Here is a 19252-nt window from a genome sequence, read left to right as displayed (position 1 = left end):
GCTGATAACATGAAGGGGCTACATTTTATTCAGTGCATCCTCAGACTGTTACAGAGCAGAGTACATTAGCCAAGATATTTCACCTCTGTTCTACTAGCAGCACATTAAATGTTATTACTGTTAAAACACTTTCAGGACACGTCAGATCATCATTCATCACCATTTTCACAAGTAAAGGAATGAGGCTCAATAAAGTGACAAAAATAAATTAGTTAAAAATATTTCCTCTCAACAACGTCTACAGTTAGAAAGGCAAACACATCCCTGTCGGATTAAACCGACTGCACTCCTGCGTGTACAGGAAACATCACGAGTAAAGGCAGTACCATGACTATTATTGCTACCAGGCCATACTTGACCGCCGCAGTCGTATCAGAGGACAGGAAGGATGCGGCGTTCACACTGAATGGGAAACGACAGGTTTGTACTGGCCTCCTGTTTTTGAAGGGAGAACTCATATTAGTAATCTAATAACAACACGTCTGCTTAATGTGTAACGCTGGGGGTCAAACCCTCCCAAATCTTTGGTTCTCCATTGTTAAGATGGTTTGAACCTCCCCGTGTGATCACCTGTGCGCACGCAGCTTTTCAACGCCTGCTTCTCTACCAGGTTTGGGCCCTGACACCTCTCTAATATTTGGTTCAGTTAAAGTCACTGTCCACGTCAACAGGTACAGACGATAAAGGATCGATCCATCCAACAGAACATTTCATTTCCTGAAGTTCTTTCAAAGTTTTCTTCAGATCTGCTGTTTAACACTGATCTGTGAATCATTCAAGCATACAAAGGTGCCTAACTCAAAGGACGAACAAGTGTGACACTCATTCCTGGAAAAGAGCCGTCTGTGACCATAAACACCTGGATTACTTAGTTTCACTTCATAGTGGACACATAACCTGTTTAAAAATCTGATTATTCTAGCTCATTAGCTAACTACTTGCCAATCATGTTAGCCAATGAGGTGTGGTGTTACAGTGAGCTCCACCTCTCGCTGTCACCACCTTAGTTTCAAAATCCTGATAGCAAAGACACATCTACGGCTTCATCATGAGACTTGATGAAGTGGTGATGTCACAGAGGCGGCATCCATCTGTAGTTTCATCAACAGCAGGCACAATCCAAAACTTGGCAGACGTATGGTCATGATAAGCACGACAAACTGCAGTCAGAAGAAACGACTATTTAAATAAAAATACATAAAATTCTTCTGAGCTTGTACAGAGATGAGTGACCGCAGCAGCGCTGGAAGGATGTATAACCTACTGAATATTTCCAGCGTGCCGTTACCCTTAAAAAGTTAAAAAAGAAAAACTGTACATTCCTGTATCAGAGGAGTGCCTGTGTGACCACATCCTTCCTCCAGGGCTGTACTCGAAGCAGGCCATCAATTATGTCATCAAGCAAAAATCCCAAACGGTTAAACGAGTCCCACTGCTAAACCGAAATCCCGTCCACAGCGTGCTGCTGGGAGTGAACGCAGGAAGGAGTGTGTCAGATGTCATTGGATGGGGACCCCTTGCTCTTACGTCCAGGCAGAGGGAAGGCCGACTTGCTCTGAGGCTGCGTGAGGCGGCTGGTGAGCTGGGTGAACGGTTCGATGAGCGAGGTGCGTTCAGTGACGCTCACCTCCCACAGCTTCACCTTCTCGCCTCGTGCCCACTGCTGTGCTGCCTCGTGCTCTACCTGACGACGCTCCCGCAGGTCTGTTTTGTTCCCCAGCACTATGACCATCACCTGCACCCAAAACAAAGCCACGTCACTTTTAAGTGATCTACATTTACACAGGAGAAAACACGAATACATGCAAGTGTGGAATTTTAGAGTCCAACGTCTCTGTAAAGTTTTTGTTTTTCCCAAATATCCGCCTGTCCGAGAATATTCTACACATTCAAGGGTTTTTTTAATCCAACATTATAGAAATATACTGAGGCTATCAAACTACGAAACATGTTTTTATCTCTATATATCAATACTGTGTCTACTCGCAGTCAGGAGGCTTCATGTTCGCTTCTTACTGCGTTTCAAACAGTCGATATAAAAGCTCACACCCGTGGTGTTCCCCCCCAGCTGCGACTGTGGACGCTCACTGGAGCTTTTCCCACACATGTCAAATCGTTTCTGGGCGAGATACCCAAATTGCACCCGATGCATCCATCAGTGTATGAGTCTGTGCTTAAAATGCATTTGTTTTAATGCTGCGTCGACCTCACACAGCGCAGGTGTTTCGAAACATCCTTGTCACATGACCACGGCTAACTAAGGTTTTGGTGCATTCCATCCCAGTTTGAACATCTGGCTGACCGACTGCTTTTAGGTTTGGTTGACAGTGTGCAGAACAAACCTGATGACACTGCAAAGTCACAGAAAGCTTAACAGTCAGCAGTAGCAGCGAAAACACCCACAGTGGAACTGCTCATGGCACTGTGGAGGTCCATAGACGCCTCACTGAGGCCTTTGTTTCAACAACGCGTGATCCACTAATTTAGTGATCAGAGATCAGGCTGTCAGAATGTGATGAGCGGTGAGGATGACTACAGCGAAGCTGAAACATAAGTCAGTTTAAAACTCAAATGCTAATGCTATCAGAGTTCAGGTTTGCAGCTTCCTCTGTGTCTAAACAAAATTCGGTCAGAGCAGATAACAAACTGAACTATGGAGAATAAAATGCCGTAATGTTAAATGTGTCAAAAAGGCTAACAGGCCCTGAACTCAAACTGCTGGAGCTGCCCTCTCCACCCGTGATATTGTAGCAACATAAAGTAGCTTCCCTAAGTGTTACACGTCGACTCCTTTCTCCACCTTTATCTTCCTGTTTAGGTCTGCTCTGTCTGTGGGTTGTTATTCGTGTACGCTGAGGTTCTCTTGGTGCTGCTGGTCATGTTTTTTGGAACAGTGACCTTATTATATGCATATCTTTAAAATGATACAAGTATTCACTTTTAAGAGCAAACATGTTTTATACTCATAAATGTATAGATTTGTCTATATAAAACCATTCAGATGATTTCTAGCAAGTTTTAAAGACACGTCCAAACATGTCTTATCTCTTTCTATTCTCCATAAGGTCCAGTTTACACTGTTTAGTACTACACTCACTGTAAAGCTGTACAGCTAAGAGGCGGAAACTAGAGCTGTTAAGAAATACTCTAAATGTAATTATATTATTTAACCAGGCAAAAACTAGACATCTGCTCACAGAAAAAGAACTTGTGAAGTTCTGGGATGATATGCCAGCAATCTGTGCAACGTTTGCCCGAGCAGACTTCAACCCAGCCTCACCTCTTTTTTATCTCTGGACTTATCTATTTCTTTCTTCAGAACGTCCACCCTCTTGAAAGACTCCAAGCTGTCAACACTGTAAACAAGCACAAAGCCATCTGCCACTGAGTAGTAGTGCTTAGGGAGGTCTTGTCCATCATTCAGTCCCTTGGTGTCATAGAGCCTGAGCTGTTCCTTGACACCTCGGTCGGTTTCCACAGAGGCCACATACACGTCCTCCTGTGTCTCGTTAGACTCTGACCCTGAAAGGTACAGACGAAAAATAAAAAGAGTTACTGAAACAGCAAATGAGGATCTTGGCAATGAAGCATTGGAATGCTCTCATACAGCATGATGTATCAACACCATGTAATATAAATATACCAAACAATTCATGTCCTGGAAGAATGTACGTATGCTATGCCAAATAAAGAGTGTTCAAAGCTTCGTCACAGAAACAAGTAACATCACGCCCCTGTACGTCCAGTCCTCACCTACACTGTGGTTTCCGTACAGCAGCTGTTCCAGAATAGCAGTTTTTCCCACAGCCGCCTGGCCGCACACCACAACTTTACAGCCTTTTCCCATGTCGAGTCTGTGACATCAAGACAGAAGGTCACGGTGTGTACAGAAACGCGTTAGAACCACAGTAACATCAAAACGACCGACAGCCCCTCAAAACATCAACAGACATGTTCACCCTTAGCTTGTACCTAGCTGGCTAAAGCTAGCTATTGTTTAGCCAGCTAGCCGAAATACGAACACATATTTTTAAATTCTTTGTATGTTTGAGAAAAGTCGCTAACTTTAGTGAGGAAGATACGAGGCTTCCGTCAGGTCTGCAAGCGTAGAACCACGACCGGAGGATCCATTCTGCTGTGAGATTATAGAGCGACAGGTTCTGTCAGAGCGCATGCGCAGTTCACCATACGTCAGAGCCCTCGAAGATCACCAACTTTGCTCGCGTGTACGTTATTATTTATTTATTTATTTATTTTATTTATTTATTCATTTTATCTGTAGAAAATATGAAAGCTGATTAAAGACAAGTTAAAATTACATTTAAAAAAAAGTTTAGCGCATGTTATTAATGTTGACTTTGTAATTGACTCCTAATTAATATGCAGTTCGACGCAGTAAATTATGGCTCCGAATTTGTCTTTATGTTTACAAATATTTTTGCTTTATATTTGTAGGAATGAAATCACTGGAAACTGGACAATGAGCGCGTGTTTGATTCTGAAAATTACCACATAAGTGACAAACGCGAAAAGTCGAAGAGAAAAGAAGACCACATTTCCCAGGAGCACTGCGAAAAGCGGAAGTACGCTACTGCCGTTTTCCTTAAGGCATGCTGGGTACTTGCCCTCTCTCTTTCCGGCTAGTACGCCATCATGTAAGCGAGTTTTTCTGTGCTTGTGACCAAATAGTAATCCGTTAAAATCATCATGTATACCCGTTCATCTGTATCTGTGACTCGGGCTGTAGCTTAGTGCTTTGTTATCAATCTGTACTCTGTGACTATTTCGTGGAAAAAGGTTAAAGGCTTTGATTAGAATCCTGTGCTTTAGTGGCGTTCAGATGCTCTCTGTCTGGTAGCCAGGGACCGCTAACGTGTCGTTTCCACTGTGATTTATTTATATAAATGTAGAGTTCTAGCGTTTGGATCACTGTCCCACGTACGCGTGCATTTCTGTGGAGTTATTTCTGTGGGTATTTATGCGACAAAGAGCCGGCCAACTGCGGTGTGCTGCTGTCGGCTATGCTAGCCTTGTATACAGCTTATGCTAAGCGTGGAGTGGCTACATCTGCTGTGTCGCTATTTCATTCTCTTCATGTGTCTGAATGTTTTTGGGGAAACCTGAAGCATGGACGTGTTTGCGTAGCCTTCATATTCTGAAGGTATCCAGTCCAGGTCACGTCCAGCCATGTGCCGTTTGAAATGTAGTAATACATGAATTTCTATTTAAAATGTGCCGAACTAATCTTGTAACTTGCCAACAGTTCAGTGATTTAAAGACTTGTTAGACCGTACCTGTTGGGCTCTTCAGCGTAGCTGCCGTAAACAGTGTTGCTCTGCTGAACTGTTGGTTGCACTGTAAAGGAAGGTAGCGCCTAATGAGCTTTTAATTAACAAGCTGACAAAAATGACTTGACCAAAGTTTCTTTTTCTTCTCAGATAAGTCAACATGGGGGCATATAAGTATATGCAGGAGCTATGGCGTAAGAAGCAGTCCGACGTGATGCGCTTCTTGCTCCGCGTCCGCTGCTGGCAGTACCGTCAGCTGTCCAACCTCCACCGTGCTCCCAGACCCACCAGGCCAGACAAGGCTCGCAGGCTGGGCTACAAGGCCAAGCAAGGTGAGTGCTGTGCCTGTGGTTGTTCGCCTCCACGTCTGTCACCTGTCATCATCTGTACCCGTTCGGGTAATTGCATATTTTTGTTCGATCGAAACAGGCTACGTGATCTACCGTATTCGTGTGCGCCGTGGAGGTCGTAAACGCCCCGTCCCCAAAGGTGCTACCTATGGCAAACCAGTGCATCATGGTGTCAACCAAATCAAGTTCGCCCGCAGCCTGCAGTCCATCGCTGAGGTACGTTCATACCTGCTGATCCAACCTTGGTTTCATGAAGCTACACCAAGCGTCAGATAGTTCAGTACTGAATGTGACATTGAGCATCATTAAGCCTGTTACTCATTTTATTACATTAATGTGAATATCGTGTTAGTAATATGAAAGGATGCCTTACTTTACTGCCCACAGTAGCTTAGTGTGATGGTGGATTAACAATGTTAAAGGTGTAGTTGCCACTCACACCCCAGCAAATAGTTTTCATCAGTGGTCGTATCTTGTGTTGAAACCTACAGAATGATGTGATCTGTGAAATGAAAAGTGTTTGGATTCCTGTTTGTTTGTTATAATATATTCTTGGCCAATATCCTGCACCCCTCAGCAGTCCTGTATAAATGTGCTGTGCAATGTTAGACGCTGCATTACTTTAGTATGTGCTCTCTGTCTTGATGTAAATGTGTGTACAATTTTCCTTATTGCAAAATTGTCCGCTTACAGATTGGACAGGTTCTCTGCAGAGTGTTAATGGAACACTAACTGCACTGGTCATGTTCATGCAGCTGGTGGGATGAGTGGGCACAGTGGGATTGACTTGACAAACATGGGCTTATCCACAATCTTTAATCACCACTTTAAAAAACGTGCATCTGTTTTTGGAAGAAGCAAGAATACTGCACGCTCTCTTGTGCAGCAGCTTTCATAACGTTATCACGTTTACCTGTGATGCTACACCTAGCTCTCTGACTGAAACTAACTTCACAGGATGTTGGTGTGGAATTTTCTGAAGGGGAAACATCCAGTGAACATGTCTGGCTGTGAAATGGGAAGTTGCAGTGGTTGGAAGTTATTTTTCCCAAATGAAGCTGTGGCGTTGGTGAGGTTTGAGGCCTGCACTCGTGCAGACGTCTTTCTCAGTGGTGAAGGCTGCTTGCTTTTGTTTTCCTGACGTGAGCACACAAAGGTTAGCGGTGTGACGAGTGGCTCGGGCAGGTCTGACATTGTCTGTGGGTTTTGAATATTGGATTCAAAGCTTGTTGCCAACAGGAGCTAGCAGATATTGAATGCTTTAGAATGTGATTACCCTGCTAAGACTAAACATGACTTTTATTTTGTAGGAGCGTGCTGGCCGTCACTGCGGTGCCCTGCGAGTGCTCAACTCTTACTGGGTGGGCGAGGACTCCACCTACAAGTTTTTCGAGGTGATCCTGGTCGATACCTTCCACAAGGCCATCAGACGCAACCCAGACACCCAGTGGCTCACAAGAGCGGTGCACAAGCACAGAGAGATGCGTGGCCTGACATCGGCGGGTAAGAAGAGCCGCGGCCTGGGTAAGGGCCACAAGTTCCACCTGACCATTGGAGGCTCCCGCCATGCAGCCTGGAAGAGGCGCAACACCCTGCAGCTGCACCGCTACCGTTAGAGCGTGCCAGCCATGCCTGTACATTTACAAAAATAAACAGCTCTTTTTATGGGGGTGATCTGTGTCGTTTCATTGTGTTTGTAGAACGTGAGCACGCTCTTTACTGATGCTCTTTCAAAGGGTTATCACGACAAGTCCTCGTGCCAGACCTGTGCAAGTGAAGACATTTACACTTTACTGGATTAGGAACAAGGTTATTTTAAAATAACTGGGAGCTTTCTGTACCTGTGGCACTCTGGAGAAAAATAATTCAGATGAGCTGCAGCTCAACGTCTTTGAAAATGTAAGTTAAAAACTAAAGAGATTATCATTTTAAAAAAACACGACACGATATGAGACATCACAACGCAACACAAACAACACAACACAGTATATTAACTTGGTAATAAAAAAATAAGTGTATGTGTATTGCACACTGTTATTATTGCACATTAATTATTATTGCAGGCTTTTAGAAGCACTGTAGTTTCCTTGTACTTAGTGCTGTAATCGAAGTGATTCTTAGTTGGTACTAAGAAGCCCAAACAGCCATCACACGCTGGGAGGAGGCGAGCTGCCTCTGTGCTTGAGCGTTGTTTACACCAAACTCTGAACCTGCCATCCCACGAAACATTTAGCAAATCTGTTGCTTCGGTTTCTCATAAGTATGTGAGGAGTGGTACCTGGCACATGCTTTGCTCCATAGAACAGCAGATTTTGAAATACTCAGTCTGGCAACGAGGGATGCTTCAATCAGCGTCTCCCCCCATATTGATTTCATGCTCCATATTTCCCCACCCAAGGTTCATTAAGTTCTGTAGTAGGTGGGTGTATTGTCACGTTACCTGGGGTTGAAGACACTGGGTCAGTTTTGCTCATGTTGAATAAAATACAATAAATAAAAAGTATGTTTACATTAACCAGTACAAAGGATCGGGTGTTAGAATAACCGTGATGGTAATAGAACAGGCCTCACTGAGAGCCTGCACAGTCTGACCTGTGTGGTGCAGAAAGAGTGACAGTGACACACTGGATGACTTAGAAAACAAATAAATGGTGACTGATCCAAACAGAGTTTTAAGAAGTAAAAGTATTCCTGTGTATGTGACGGGATTCATGCTCATGTGAAGATGTGCTGAGGACAAATTGAAGTGAAGTGAGCAGGTGGGCCGTAGAAGTTCGTTCACAGTTCCAGGTTCCAGCAGGGACACTAGAAGGAGGACTGAAGTCCAACCTGTGAATTCATTCTGTGCTTTTCATCTGCTCGTTTGTGCCGTGGTAGACGGTTGGTTCAGAACGATTTGGATTTCCACCACACTTCCTCTGGATGCCCGGCTGCTTTCCTGTTGGGTGACTATCATCAACTGAGAACACGGGAAGAGGTGCAGCTTTAGGCTAAGCATAAGAACAACATCAGCACCAGCTCAGTATAGTTCAAGTGGTTTGGTTATTTTTTGTGTGATTTTAAAGTCTAAATTGTGAAATAACCAGTGCAACAGGACTCGACCTGCAGGGTTAGCAGGGAACACACCTGGATGATTATGCCCCCATCATCAGCTCTGTCTGAGCTCTGTATGCCTGCTGGGTAAGAGCCATAGGATTTGTTTAATCCAGAGGGTGGGGAACTCGAGGGCTGGTGTCCCGCAGGTTTAGATCTCACCCTGGGTGATGAGTTCATTACCAGGCCTCTGGCGAACTGCAAGACATGTTGAGGAAGTCATTTAGCCGTTTAAATCAGCTGACACGTCTAAAACCTGCAGGACACCAGCCCTCGAGGCCTGGGGTTGGACACCCCTGGATTAATCAGAGAGCCAAAACTGAGTGAATGTAAAACTCTATTTATATGAAACTATGATAAAAACTGTGACACTGATGCTCAAAGTTGGTCAAAGAAAAAAAGAAATATATATAGAAACAGGAAGCAAATGATTATTTGTTGCAGTTATATTTTTAGTCATTCTGTGCTCATGAAGTTTGAGGCGTCAAACATCCTGACTCTGAGATTGATCATGAAACGACCCAACAGGAAAAGAAGTTCGGTTTTCCTTAAGAAGCTTGTGGTTGATCCAGAGCGCTGCAGGTAGAGTCTGACAGGGACTAGCAAACTGAGACCACAGACTTCACTGGTTCCCCGTTAAATCCAGAATCAGATTTAAGATCTTTCTTCAACGAGAGCTTGACTGATCGTAAAGACTACACAGTATCATTTTGTGCTTCTGGAGCACTTTGCTGTCAGACTGCAGGCCTACCTGTGGTTGCTAGAGTTTGGACCCCTCACCATCAGTGTTGGGCAAGTAATTAGTTACTGATTACATCTCCAAAAAGTAATCCTGTTACATTACTGATTAAGTAATTAGTTACTTAGTTGTTTTTCAAAAACAACCTGAATATGTAATAAAGCAACAGTGTTAGCTTTCAGCCGTGTTCGATTGTTTCTGCATAATCCATCATATGAAACTGAATCCAATGAAAAAGTATTTTTTAAACTTGTTTTATTAGTTTTCATCTTTTTAACTTTATGCATCATCATCATCATCATCATCATCATCATATTTACTTAAAAAACACTTTAAAACAACCACAGCTGACACAAAGTGCTGTACATTGGAACTGTAAAATAAAATTACATGAGATATAAATAAAAAACAAATAAAAGAAGAGTGAAATCATTAATTAAATAACTACTTCAATTAAAAGAGAAACTGAGTCTCACTGAGGTTAGAAGCCAAGGAATAAAAGTGGGTTTTAAGACGTGATTTAAAAGTGGACAGTGAAGGGGCCTCTCTAACGTGCATGGGCAAATTATTCCATAATTTTGGAGCCACAATAGAGAAGGCCCTGTCCCCTCTGAGCTTCCTCCTGGATCTCGGTACCTCCAGGAGCAGCTGGTCAGCTGACCTGAGAGACCGACAGGGTATGTGGGGATGAAGAAGCTCAGAGAGGTAAGGCGGGGCAAGACTGTGTAGACATTTAAAAACAAACATAAGAATTTTAAAATGAACTCTAAAAGACACAGGCAGCCAGTGCAGAGAGGCCAGCACGGGGGTTATATGCTCTCTTTTTCGAGTTCCTGCTAGGAGTCGTGCAGCCGCATTTTGAACCAGCTGCAGACGTGAGAGCAATGACTGACTGACCCCCACATAAAGTGAGTTACAGTCGTCCAGGCGGGAAGAAATAAAAGCATGGATCACTGTTTCAAGGTGCTGCCTCGAAAGAAAAGATTTTAGTCTTGCCAGTCGCCTTAAATGATAAAAACTGGACTTCACCACTGCTCTGATTTGGTTGTCCAATTTAAAATCACTGTCCAACTTAAAACCAAGGTCAGTAACAACAGATTTAAAATAGACTTCCAGGGATCCTAAAACAACAGAGGAGGACTCACAGGGACCACTGGGTCCAAACACCAACACTTCTGTTTTCTTTTCATTAAAATTTAAAAAGTTTAGAGCCAACCAAGCTTTAATGTCATCTAGACATGTTAAGAGAGGTTTTATGGAGATGCCATCCTTGTGTTTTAGTGGCAAATAAATTTGGCAGTCATCGGCATAACAATGAAATGAGATCCCATGCCTTCTAAGGATAGAACCCAGAGGCAAAAGACACAATGAAAAGAGCAGTGGCCCTAAAATTGAGCCCTGTGGGACACCACATGACAGAGGAGCAGAAGACGATTCGTAACCGAGAAGGCTGACAGAGAAAGTTCTATCTGATAAATAAGACCTAAACCAATTAAGTGCAGTGCCACCAATACCCACTACATCATGTAATCGAGAAGTTAGAATATTGTGGTCTACGGTGTCAAAGGCAGCAGTTCGGTCGAGCAAGACAAGAACAACATGGTTACCAGAATCACATGCCAGAAGGAGGTCATTAAAAACCCTTAGTAATGCAGATTCTGTGCTGTGAAGGGTTTTAAAACCTGATTGAAAAACCTCAAAGATGCCATTTTCATCTAGAAAATCTTTCAGTTGACTAAAAACAATTTTCTCTAAAACCTTGGAGAGTAAAGGCAGCTTGGAAATAGGCCTATAGTTCGCTAAAACTGTGTGATCAAGGCCAGGTTTCTTAAGCAGTGGCTGTACTACTGCATGTTTGAAATTTGCAGGAACCATACCAGAAGGCAGACTGCTGTTAATAATGTCAAGGACATACTGTTGTATACTAGGAAAAATTTCTTTAAAGAATTGTGGAGGGACAGGATCCCGTGGGGAACCTGTGGGCTTAATATGGCGAACCACATCCTCTAAAGAGGAGAGCGTCACAAGCTCAAACTGAGTGAAAACAGCAGCGCAAGGGACAGAGACAGAGGGGTCAGAGTCAGGAGCTGTGATAAGAGCCCTGATGGTGACAACCTTTACAATGAAAAAGTTCAGAAAATCATTGCAAATCTCAGGAGAAACTTCCAAACAGACATTCAAAGGAGTATTAAGAACAGTGTCAATGGTCCTAAATAACACACGTGGGTTATGACAGTTGGAAGAAATAATATTTGCAAAATATTCCCTTTTTGCATCTTTAACAGTGTTCTGTTAGCGATGCCAGCAGTCTTTGAGAATTTGAAATGATGCATGCAGTTTATCCTTTTTCCGCTTCTGTTCTGCTCGACGACATTCCCTCTTAACAGCACGACTGCTCTCATTAAACCAAGGCTCAGGTTTAGCCTTAAGCTGCCTGGTTTTTAAAGGAGCCACAGAGTCCATGATTTTTTGACAGCAAGAATAAAACCAGGAATTTAGCTCTTCTGTATCAGAGGAGACAAAGTCAGAAGGGCCGCCGAGCTGATTAAAAGCAGCAGAAAACTGCACAGCAGTGGCGGGGTTAATAACCCGACAGCACCGAGTAGCAGCGCCAGATCTAACTGCGGTATATGTCAAACCAACGTTGAATAACACAGGCATATGATCTGAGAGTGCACAGTCACAAATCTCCAAGTCAGTGACAGGCACACCATATGACAGAACAAGGTCCAATGTGTGTCAGTGCTCATGTGTAGGGCCACGTACAGACTGTACCAGGCTAAAAGAGTCAATAAGGCTTAAAAAGTCCTTTACCAGTGGCTTATCAGGACAGCATACATGTATATTAAAATCTCCAACAATAAGAACTCTATCATAGTTGGGCATAATCCCAGCTAAAAAATCGGCGCCATCTTGCCATTAACAGACATTAACATGGAAACCTATCGTCTGCATGTTCCAGCAGATAAAATCATGTTTTGTGTTTACACTCTTTCAAATAGATGCGAGTAAAACACAGCAGAAAATAAATAGAATCAAAGACTCAGCAGCTCTTAAATCTATTGCCACCTGTTTATCAGGAGTGGGGCGGGTGGAGGTTTGCCCACAGCGGTCATGTCAGTGGGGGGTCCGGGGGTTTCTCGGTGAATGTCACGTTGCCGTGGCGGCGCGCTCGCTGCTCGCTCAGATTTGAAGTTTCATTTTTTCGCTGCAGAAAGAAGTTTCCTTCCCACACAGAGTGAACAGCAGACGCTGATGTTTGTGTCACTTTTAACAGAGTCAAACTCACAGTAATCTGATTACTTCCGCAACGCTGCACGGTCGTACTCTCTCCATCACTCCATGTTATCCACGTCTGTTGCTGCCACGGATGTCACACGCTCGTACGTCATTGTCATGAGACACTCTCACAAACAAAATCACAGTTTAGTAACGCTGTACCGCAGCGTGCTTACGGGAATGTAACTGTAATGTAACTACTTTTTCTGCAATAGTAATCCCTTACATTACTTGTTACTTGAAAAAAGTATTCAGATTGCGCTACTGCATCTATAAGACGTATCTCACCATACGTCTTATAGATGACCTGAGCAGCACTGACCAACCATTCTAAGATCAACGCACTCCCACCTCTACTTCCACGCAACAAATCCCAGCTGCTTTTAACCGCATCCTACAGTCCCAGCAGCTGTGCAGGGAATCCCACCTGATATCAGTCACATGTTTACATTTGTTAAAAACACTAAGGTTCTCCCTCAGGATACATTCTGCTTTGGAAATATAATATATAGCATGTGATGATATATGATGTATGAAACGCACAAGAGGAGGGAATTCTGCAAGAGCTCAAGGCCAAATCCTAAATGTCATCTAAGAAGTTAAAACCTCGGTCCTGTTCCGTTTAGTGATTCAGTCTGACATGCAAGAGACCTTTTCAGGACACAGTTTAAGATAGATGTTACCTGTAACTGGGCCAGTGTTTGTATTAAATGTATCAGTCATTTAAGAAAAAAACCTTAATAAATTATCTCATTCATGCAAATACCAGAAAAATAAAAGTTTCATTTGTGCTATCAGGAGTGGACTGATACATAACTAATATACAGCTTACTACAATCTGTGGCAGGCAATAAGCCTGTGTGCAGCCATAAACCTCCATAAAAGCAAAGGTTCTGGATGAAAATGTATCCAGGTCAAACAAGATAGCTACAGTATAGATTAGAGATGGACCGATCCGATATTACGTATCGGTATCGGTCCGATACTGACCTAAATTACTGGATCGGATATCGGAGAAAAATAAAAAATGTAATCCGATCCATTAAATATCACGAAAGCACCTCACAAAACTTGCAACACGCCGTAACTCACCTCAGAACGTTAGCACGTCGGAGCAGTATGCATCACGTGATAGAGCGGCTGTGGCATGCGGGACCTGTCGGTGGTCTGGATAGCATTTGGAGCTTCGCTAGCAACCCGGCATTTCATCTCCGACAAAGTTATCCCCGAGAGAAGTAAAGCAAGTGTGTAAGTCCATCTCTGAATGTTTGTAAAGCATTCCTGCATTAAGCTTAACAAGCGATATATGGAGCGACTGCCTCTTCTTGCTGCTACTTCAATCATGAAACTGCTTAACGATCAGCTGATCGGCTTTTCTGTCGCGAGTCCGTCTCTCTTGTTTGCTTTTGGCCCACTTTGCACCAGAAAGAGGAAACCAGCAGCTGAACAACAGCAGCACGTTTAAGCTTGATCAGCTGTTGTTAGAATGTATTTAATATTACTTTCTACTCGAGGATCTTTTTCTACGTAGCTGACGCTGGTAACTGTGCAGGGGCGGATCTAGCAAAGTTTAGCCAGGGGGGCCGATAGGGCATTAACAGGGAAAAGGGGGCACAAAGACATACTTTTCTTTCTTATTCTCATTTAAAATGTCTAGCTTTTAATAAATAATTATCTGACACCCAAAGTTTTAATTTGATGTAAAATGAATAGAAGTCAATTACTGTATATAGTAACTATTAAGTCTAATATATATACCCTAGTAAGCTATAGTACTTTTTCCTTTGGGAAGGTACCATCTGTGCAGTCTGCAATTTTGTTGAAGAAAGATGTTGAATCTATTTAATATTTCTTGAAAAATAATTGATTTCTGTGCATTTTTTTTTCACACTGCATCAAATTAAGGTTGGTTACGTCGATTAAGCATCATGAGGTGGAGCGTGAGGGGTGGTTCCCTATTTTTTATTTATTTATTTTTGTTGTTGCTGGGAGTTGGAACCCTATTAGTTAGGCTGCTTAATATTTATGCTAAGTACTCTTTAAAATACCAGAATAGGGAGGATGGTGTAGGTTTAAGTTTATTAGATTGATCAGTATTGCTGAACTATGAAATTTTTTTTTTTGCATACAGGTATAACAGAATAGCTTTAGTGTAGTTGTTGTTTTAAACTTGAGTATGAACTTATACAAAATGCAGCAAGATATTAAAAAAAAAACAGTTTTATTGATTAAAAAACACTATATCGGATTCATATCGGTATCGGCAGATATCCAAATTTATGATATCGGTATCGGTATCGGACATAAAAAAGTGGTATCGTGCCATCGCTAGTATAGATAAGATAAGATAAAGATTCCTTTATTGTTGCTGTACTCAGGCATTGTACAGAGGAACTGGATTTCAGCAGACTAGCATACTTAAATTCATTCATTCATTCCACAGATTAAAATAGTGAATATAAAAGTATAAATACACATAAAATGCAATTCAGCAAAACCCAAAAAACGATATTGCGCTACAGCAGTAAGCAGCAGCCGTCATGTCTCCCGTGTGCTGCTCCTAAAAACATCTATTTTAAAGTTTCAGTGGGAGATCCAATAATAAGTTCCAATCATTCTTGCATAGCTGAAACTAGCACAAAGTAGAGGAAAGACTCCATCTGTTGGTGAAAAGGTGAAATTAGTTTGAATTTTATGATTAAAAAATGATTAGACACAATAATGCCTCTAATATAATATGAATATATACGGAAAGATATGGATATATTTACTGGTGTACTGTAAATGACCACAGGTCTTTATCAATAGGAAACTTGTGAAAATACAGTTAAACGTCCACAATTTACAGCAGGTAAAATATTGAACATGTCACCAATGTTCTAATATGTTTCTGAAGGTGTATTTGTGTTTGCTCGTGTGGTCTGACGTGCATATGAACTTGAGTGACATCCCATTCTTCATCCCTCAAGCGCCTTGAGGCGACTTTTGTTGTGATTTGGCGCTATATAAATAAAATTGAATTGAATTGAGGGTTAATGCGACGTCCACCCACCCTTTGTGAGGTTTAGGAGGAGGCCTGGCTCACAGGCTCTGCTCTAATTATTCCCAGTGGTGTTCTCTTAGGTTGATGTCAGGACTCCACTTCTTCCACACCAAAGTCATTGACCCACATTGCTTTGTGCACTGCAGTCATTGAACAGGAAGGAGCCATCCCCAAACCGTTCCCACAAAGCTGGGAGCGTTAAATTGTCCAAAATGTCTCTGTATACTGAAACATTAACAGTGCCTTTCACTGGAACTAAGGGACCGACCCCGTCTCCTGAAAAACAACCTCACATCAAACACGTCGAAGGTTTTCTACCTGCAAGTCAAATTTGGCAAACAAAACACTGGATTCTCTTGGTGAAAGAAAGAGTGATGAATCTAGTTTAAACTTTGAGAACTGATGTAAAAACCAGATAGAAACCAAGTAACTATGTAACAGTCCATGTGAGTCAAACGTTTGAAGACATCTCTAATAGGCAAGGCAAGTTGTGAAGTTACCTATTGATACAAAGTATTTCCTGTTTTCTACGTATGTTTTGAACCAGTTTAGTACAGTTCCTGAAAGACCTGCCCAGTTCTCCAGTCGTTTGAGTAATATGTTGTGGTCGACTGTATCAAATGCTGCACTGAGATCCAGTAAAACTAAGACTGACATTTTTCCACTGTCTGTATTCAGAAATATGTCATTAAACACTTTGGTCAGAGCGGTTTCAGTGCTGTGGTTCTGTCTAAAACCTGACTGGAAGGCATCATAGCAGTTATTCTGTGTTAAGAAGTAACTGAGCTGTTGAGAAACTGCTTTTTCAATTATCTTACTTAAAACTGGGAGATTTGAGATCGGCCTGTAGTTGTTCATTTGTGTCTTGTCAAGATTGTCAATAATAAGTAATAATAATAAGTAACATTTTGACAGTTTTGTACAGTTTTGGTGGATACAACCATGTTCATGTCAAAGCTGTCATCAGAGTAAACAATGACTATTTTAAGGACTCCGATATTTCAGCATCAGGGTGTTTGAACACATTTGCTTCATAAATCCAAATGTGTCATGTTCTTACTTTCTACTGCTACTTATTACAATTGCAGCAATGTCAGACGATCACCAGTATAACCAGTAACTCCTTTAGCTACACATTAATCGAGCGGCCAGCCTGTTCCCAGTCTCCTGCTAGCTCTATCATGCAGGACCCTCGCTTAAATCAAAGCGAGTACCCAGAACAAATATGGACTTTCTGTGCTACTGCTGACCAGGGACATTGTTGGACCATAACCTGATTCTCTGAGACTTTCCATGGTTAACTGGTGAAAAAGGCTTATGACGTAAATGCAAGGCCACTTCGTCCCCATTAAAGTACTGGTATGCTGACTACTAGGTGAACAAACCTTCTAGGTCATGATGACAACACCTTAGCTAAAACATTGTTTTCCTGACCTACATAGTGAAAGAGAAACCTGAGAACAGCAGACAGCTCTCACGTTACTGCCTCTCTATTGTCTGCTTGTAAACTAGTCTGCATAGTAGTGCTAACCCCTGACCCGTCCTGCACGACAGAGCAAATCAAACAAACAACCACAAAAGAAAGAAAGAAATTAGAGATTGAGACGGTGCAGTGCGTGTGTGTGTGTGTGTGTGTGCGTGTGTGTGTAGTCAAGCATTTTCATGTCATGCTAGCTTAAAACGATGCAGTGTGTGTATTTGCAGAGGTGTTGCACGATAAACAAAACCTCCACCCAGGCAGCTCCACCCTCCAGGCCGTATTTACTTTTAATACTTTTATTATATTTTGTACATTTGCTGTTCTTTGTAGTTTTCATGTCCTGTAAGGACTTTGCAGTGCACTGAAAATAATACATTTTGGAAGTCAGATGTAAAAGTGAGATCAGAGTCAAATGTGACATGAGTCCCCACATACAGGTATCATTTCATTAATATTACTAATATAAACAACAGCAGTAGAGTTTTAAAGGTGACAGTTTGACCTGTGGGCTCACAGTAGTGGTCAGATCGTTCCTTTATGCTGATATGTTGTCAACACAAACAATGGCAGCTAGAAGCAGAGCTTTACATGGCATGATTATTATGATGATTATGACCTTCAGAAGTACAGGTCAAAGGTCAAATGTGACATGATACTTTAAATGTGCCTTCATAATTGCTAAGTTCTGAGGCTGTTCTCAATTTTCCAAGGGTGAGTTATTAAGATGGATGATTCCACTCTACACTTGTGCTTCAAAACTTCGTGAACTGTGGTGTTCACAGGCGAAAAGAATGACAAACGTGCACACAAGCAAGATCAAACCCCCCCACTCTCTTTGGTGGAGGCAAGAATACTATTCCCCAAAGTTTGATTCTGTTCATCTGGAGGTTTTCAGTGGGAGAAACGTTTCGTCGATGGTCATGAGATGAAGGAACTGACCTCACAGCCCATTGTTCCTTCAGTGCTGCTGGTTTCAGTCATTGTGCAAATGTCCTGTTTAAAGGTTGGAAGCCTGCAGTCAGCTGAGACTGGAGACGTCACCTGATGATGAAACGTTTCTCCTACTGAAAACTTCCAGATGAACAGAATCAACCTTTGGAGATTTATTTAAATAGATGACTGAGCATCGAGACGTAAACATATTCTTCTTATAGTTATTATTATCTGTCACTGTTTTAGAGTTTTTGTGTTTGACTGAATCTAGTGTGAATTTACTTTCATCCTTGTTCCCCTTACCGAATTTCCCAGAGGAACCCACCCGAGGGATTAATAAAGTTCTATCTTATCTTATTTCCCAAGAAGTCCCCACAGTGGGTGGATCTATTAGATTTGGTATAAGTTTTACACAGGATGCTCTTCCTTATGCAGTGCTTGTATTTTGTGGGGGTGAGACTGGGCTGATCTTAGCTTGTGACCTTCTGAGGCGAGGTCTTTCATGTGTACACCGTGCAGCCATAACCTAAAACATCATCAGAGTTTGAATTCAATTACATTTGATTTATATTGTGCCAAATCACAACAACAGTCACGCAGGCACTTCATATGGTAAAGACTCTGCAATAATCCAGAGAAACCCCAACAATCACATGGCCCCTCTGAGCAGGTGCTTTGGTGACAGTGAGAAGGAAAACATTCATTTTTTTATAAATACAGATTCACAAAACTCATTTCCTTTTCACAAGATTGATGGAGCAGGAGCAGAATGCAGAATTTCAGCAAGAAAAAAAGACGAATACAAAAGCATCCACAGGTGTTCACATGGTGCCAAAGCCCTCCAGGAGTAGACATCACAGGAAATCTACCAAAACTTAAATTGCAATAAATAAATAAACAAATAACATAAAAACTAAAGGTGTCACAGCTGTTACTCTTCACAAACAATACTACCCCAACTGTCTCACACGGTGGCAGAGAGGTGATGATCTGTATAACAAAGTGTCCTGAGTCCGATGTGAGGCCCTGCGTCTGTCATGGTTGAGT

General features: G+C 42.2%; 2 protein-coding genes across 2 annotated transcripts; one reads left to right on the top strand and one right to left on the bottom strand.

Annotated features, from left to right (window-relative positions):
- Positions 1 to 10: 10 nt before the first annotated feature.
- On the bottom strand, positions 11 to 4135 carry nkiras1 (NFKB inhibitor interacting Ras-like 1). The gene is made up of 4 exons (XM_085379033.1): positions 4066 to 4135; positions 3754 to 3854; positions 3281 to 3522; positions 11 to 1735 (listed from the first exon to the last, which is right to left on the bottom strand). Exons 2-4 carry the CDS (start codon positions 3845 to 3847, stop codon positions 1493 to 1495), a joined length of 579 nt encoding a protein of 192 aa, XP_085235159.1. The 5' UTR covers positions 3848 to 3854; positions 4066 to 4135; the 3' UTR covers positions 11 to 1492.
- Positions 4136 to 4601: 466 nt separating this feature from the next.
- Positions 4602 to 7307, top strand: rpl15 (ribosomal protein L15). The gene is made up of 4 exons (XM_085376948.1): positions 4602 to 4655; positions 5439 to 5620; positions 5718 to 5854; positions 6949 to 7307. Exons 2-4 carry the CDS (start codon positions 5449 to 5451, stop codon positions 7252 to 7254), a joined length of 615 nt encoding a protein of 204 aa, XP_085233074.1. The 5' UTR covers positions 4602 to 4655; positions 5439 to 5448; the 3' UTR covers positions 7255 to 7307.
- The last annotated feature ends 11945 nt before the right edge of the window (positions 7308 to 19252 follow it).

This window comes from Diplotaxodon limnothrissa, linkage group LG18 (assembly GCF_057381915.1).
Source record: "Diplotaxodon limnothrissa isolate DT_005_m linkage group LG18, D_limnothrissa_male_GT1.1, whole genome shotgun sequence".
NCBI lineage: Eukaryota > Metazoa > Chordata > Actinopteri > Cichliformes > Cichlidae > Diplotaxodon > Diplotaxodon limnothrissa.
This window is presented reverse-complemented; position numbering and strand designations above follow the sequence as displayed.

What these genes read in the sequence shown, in the direction of transcription:
- nkiras1 (XM_085379033.1), bottom strand. Translation starts at nt 3,847, where the DNA reads ATGGGAAAAGGCTGTAAAGTTGTGGTGTGCGGCCAGGCGGCTGTGGGA. An exon ending in GTACGGAAACCACAGTGTAG is followed by an intron (nt 3,523 to 3,753) that starts GTGAGGACTGGA and finishes TGTACCTTTCAG; the next exon opens with GGTCAGAGTCTAACGAGACA. An exon ending in AGTCCAGAGATAAAAAAGAG is followed by an intron (nt 1,736 to 3,280) that starts GTGAGGCTGGGT and finishes TTTTGGGTGCAG; the next exon opens with GTGATGGTCATAGTGCTGGG.
- rpl15 (XM_085376948.1), top strand. Translation starts at nt 5,449, where the DNA reads ATGGGGGCATATAAGTATATGCAGGAGCTATGGCGTAAGAAGCAGTCC. An exon ending in GGGCTACAAGGCCAAGCAAG is followed by an intron (nt 5,621 to 5,717) that starts GTGAGTGCTGTG and finishes CGATCGAAACAG; the next exon opens with GCTACGTGATCTACCGTATT. An exon ending in GCCTGCAGTCCATCGCTGAG is followed by an intron (nt 5,855 to 6,948) that starts GTACGTTCATAC and finishes TTTATTTTGTAG; the next exon opens with GAGCGTGCTGGCCGTCACTG.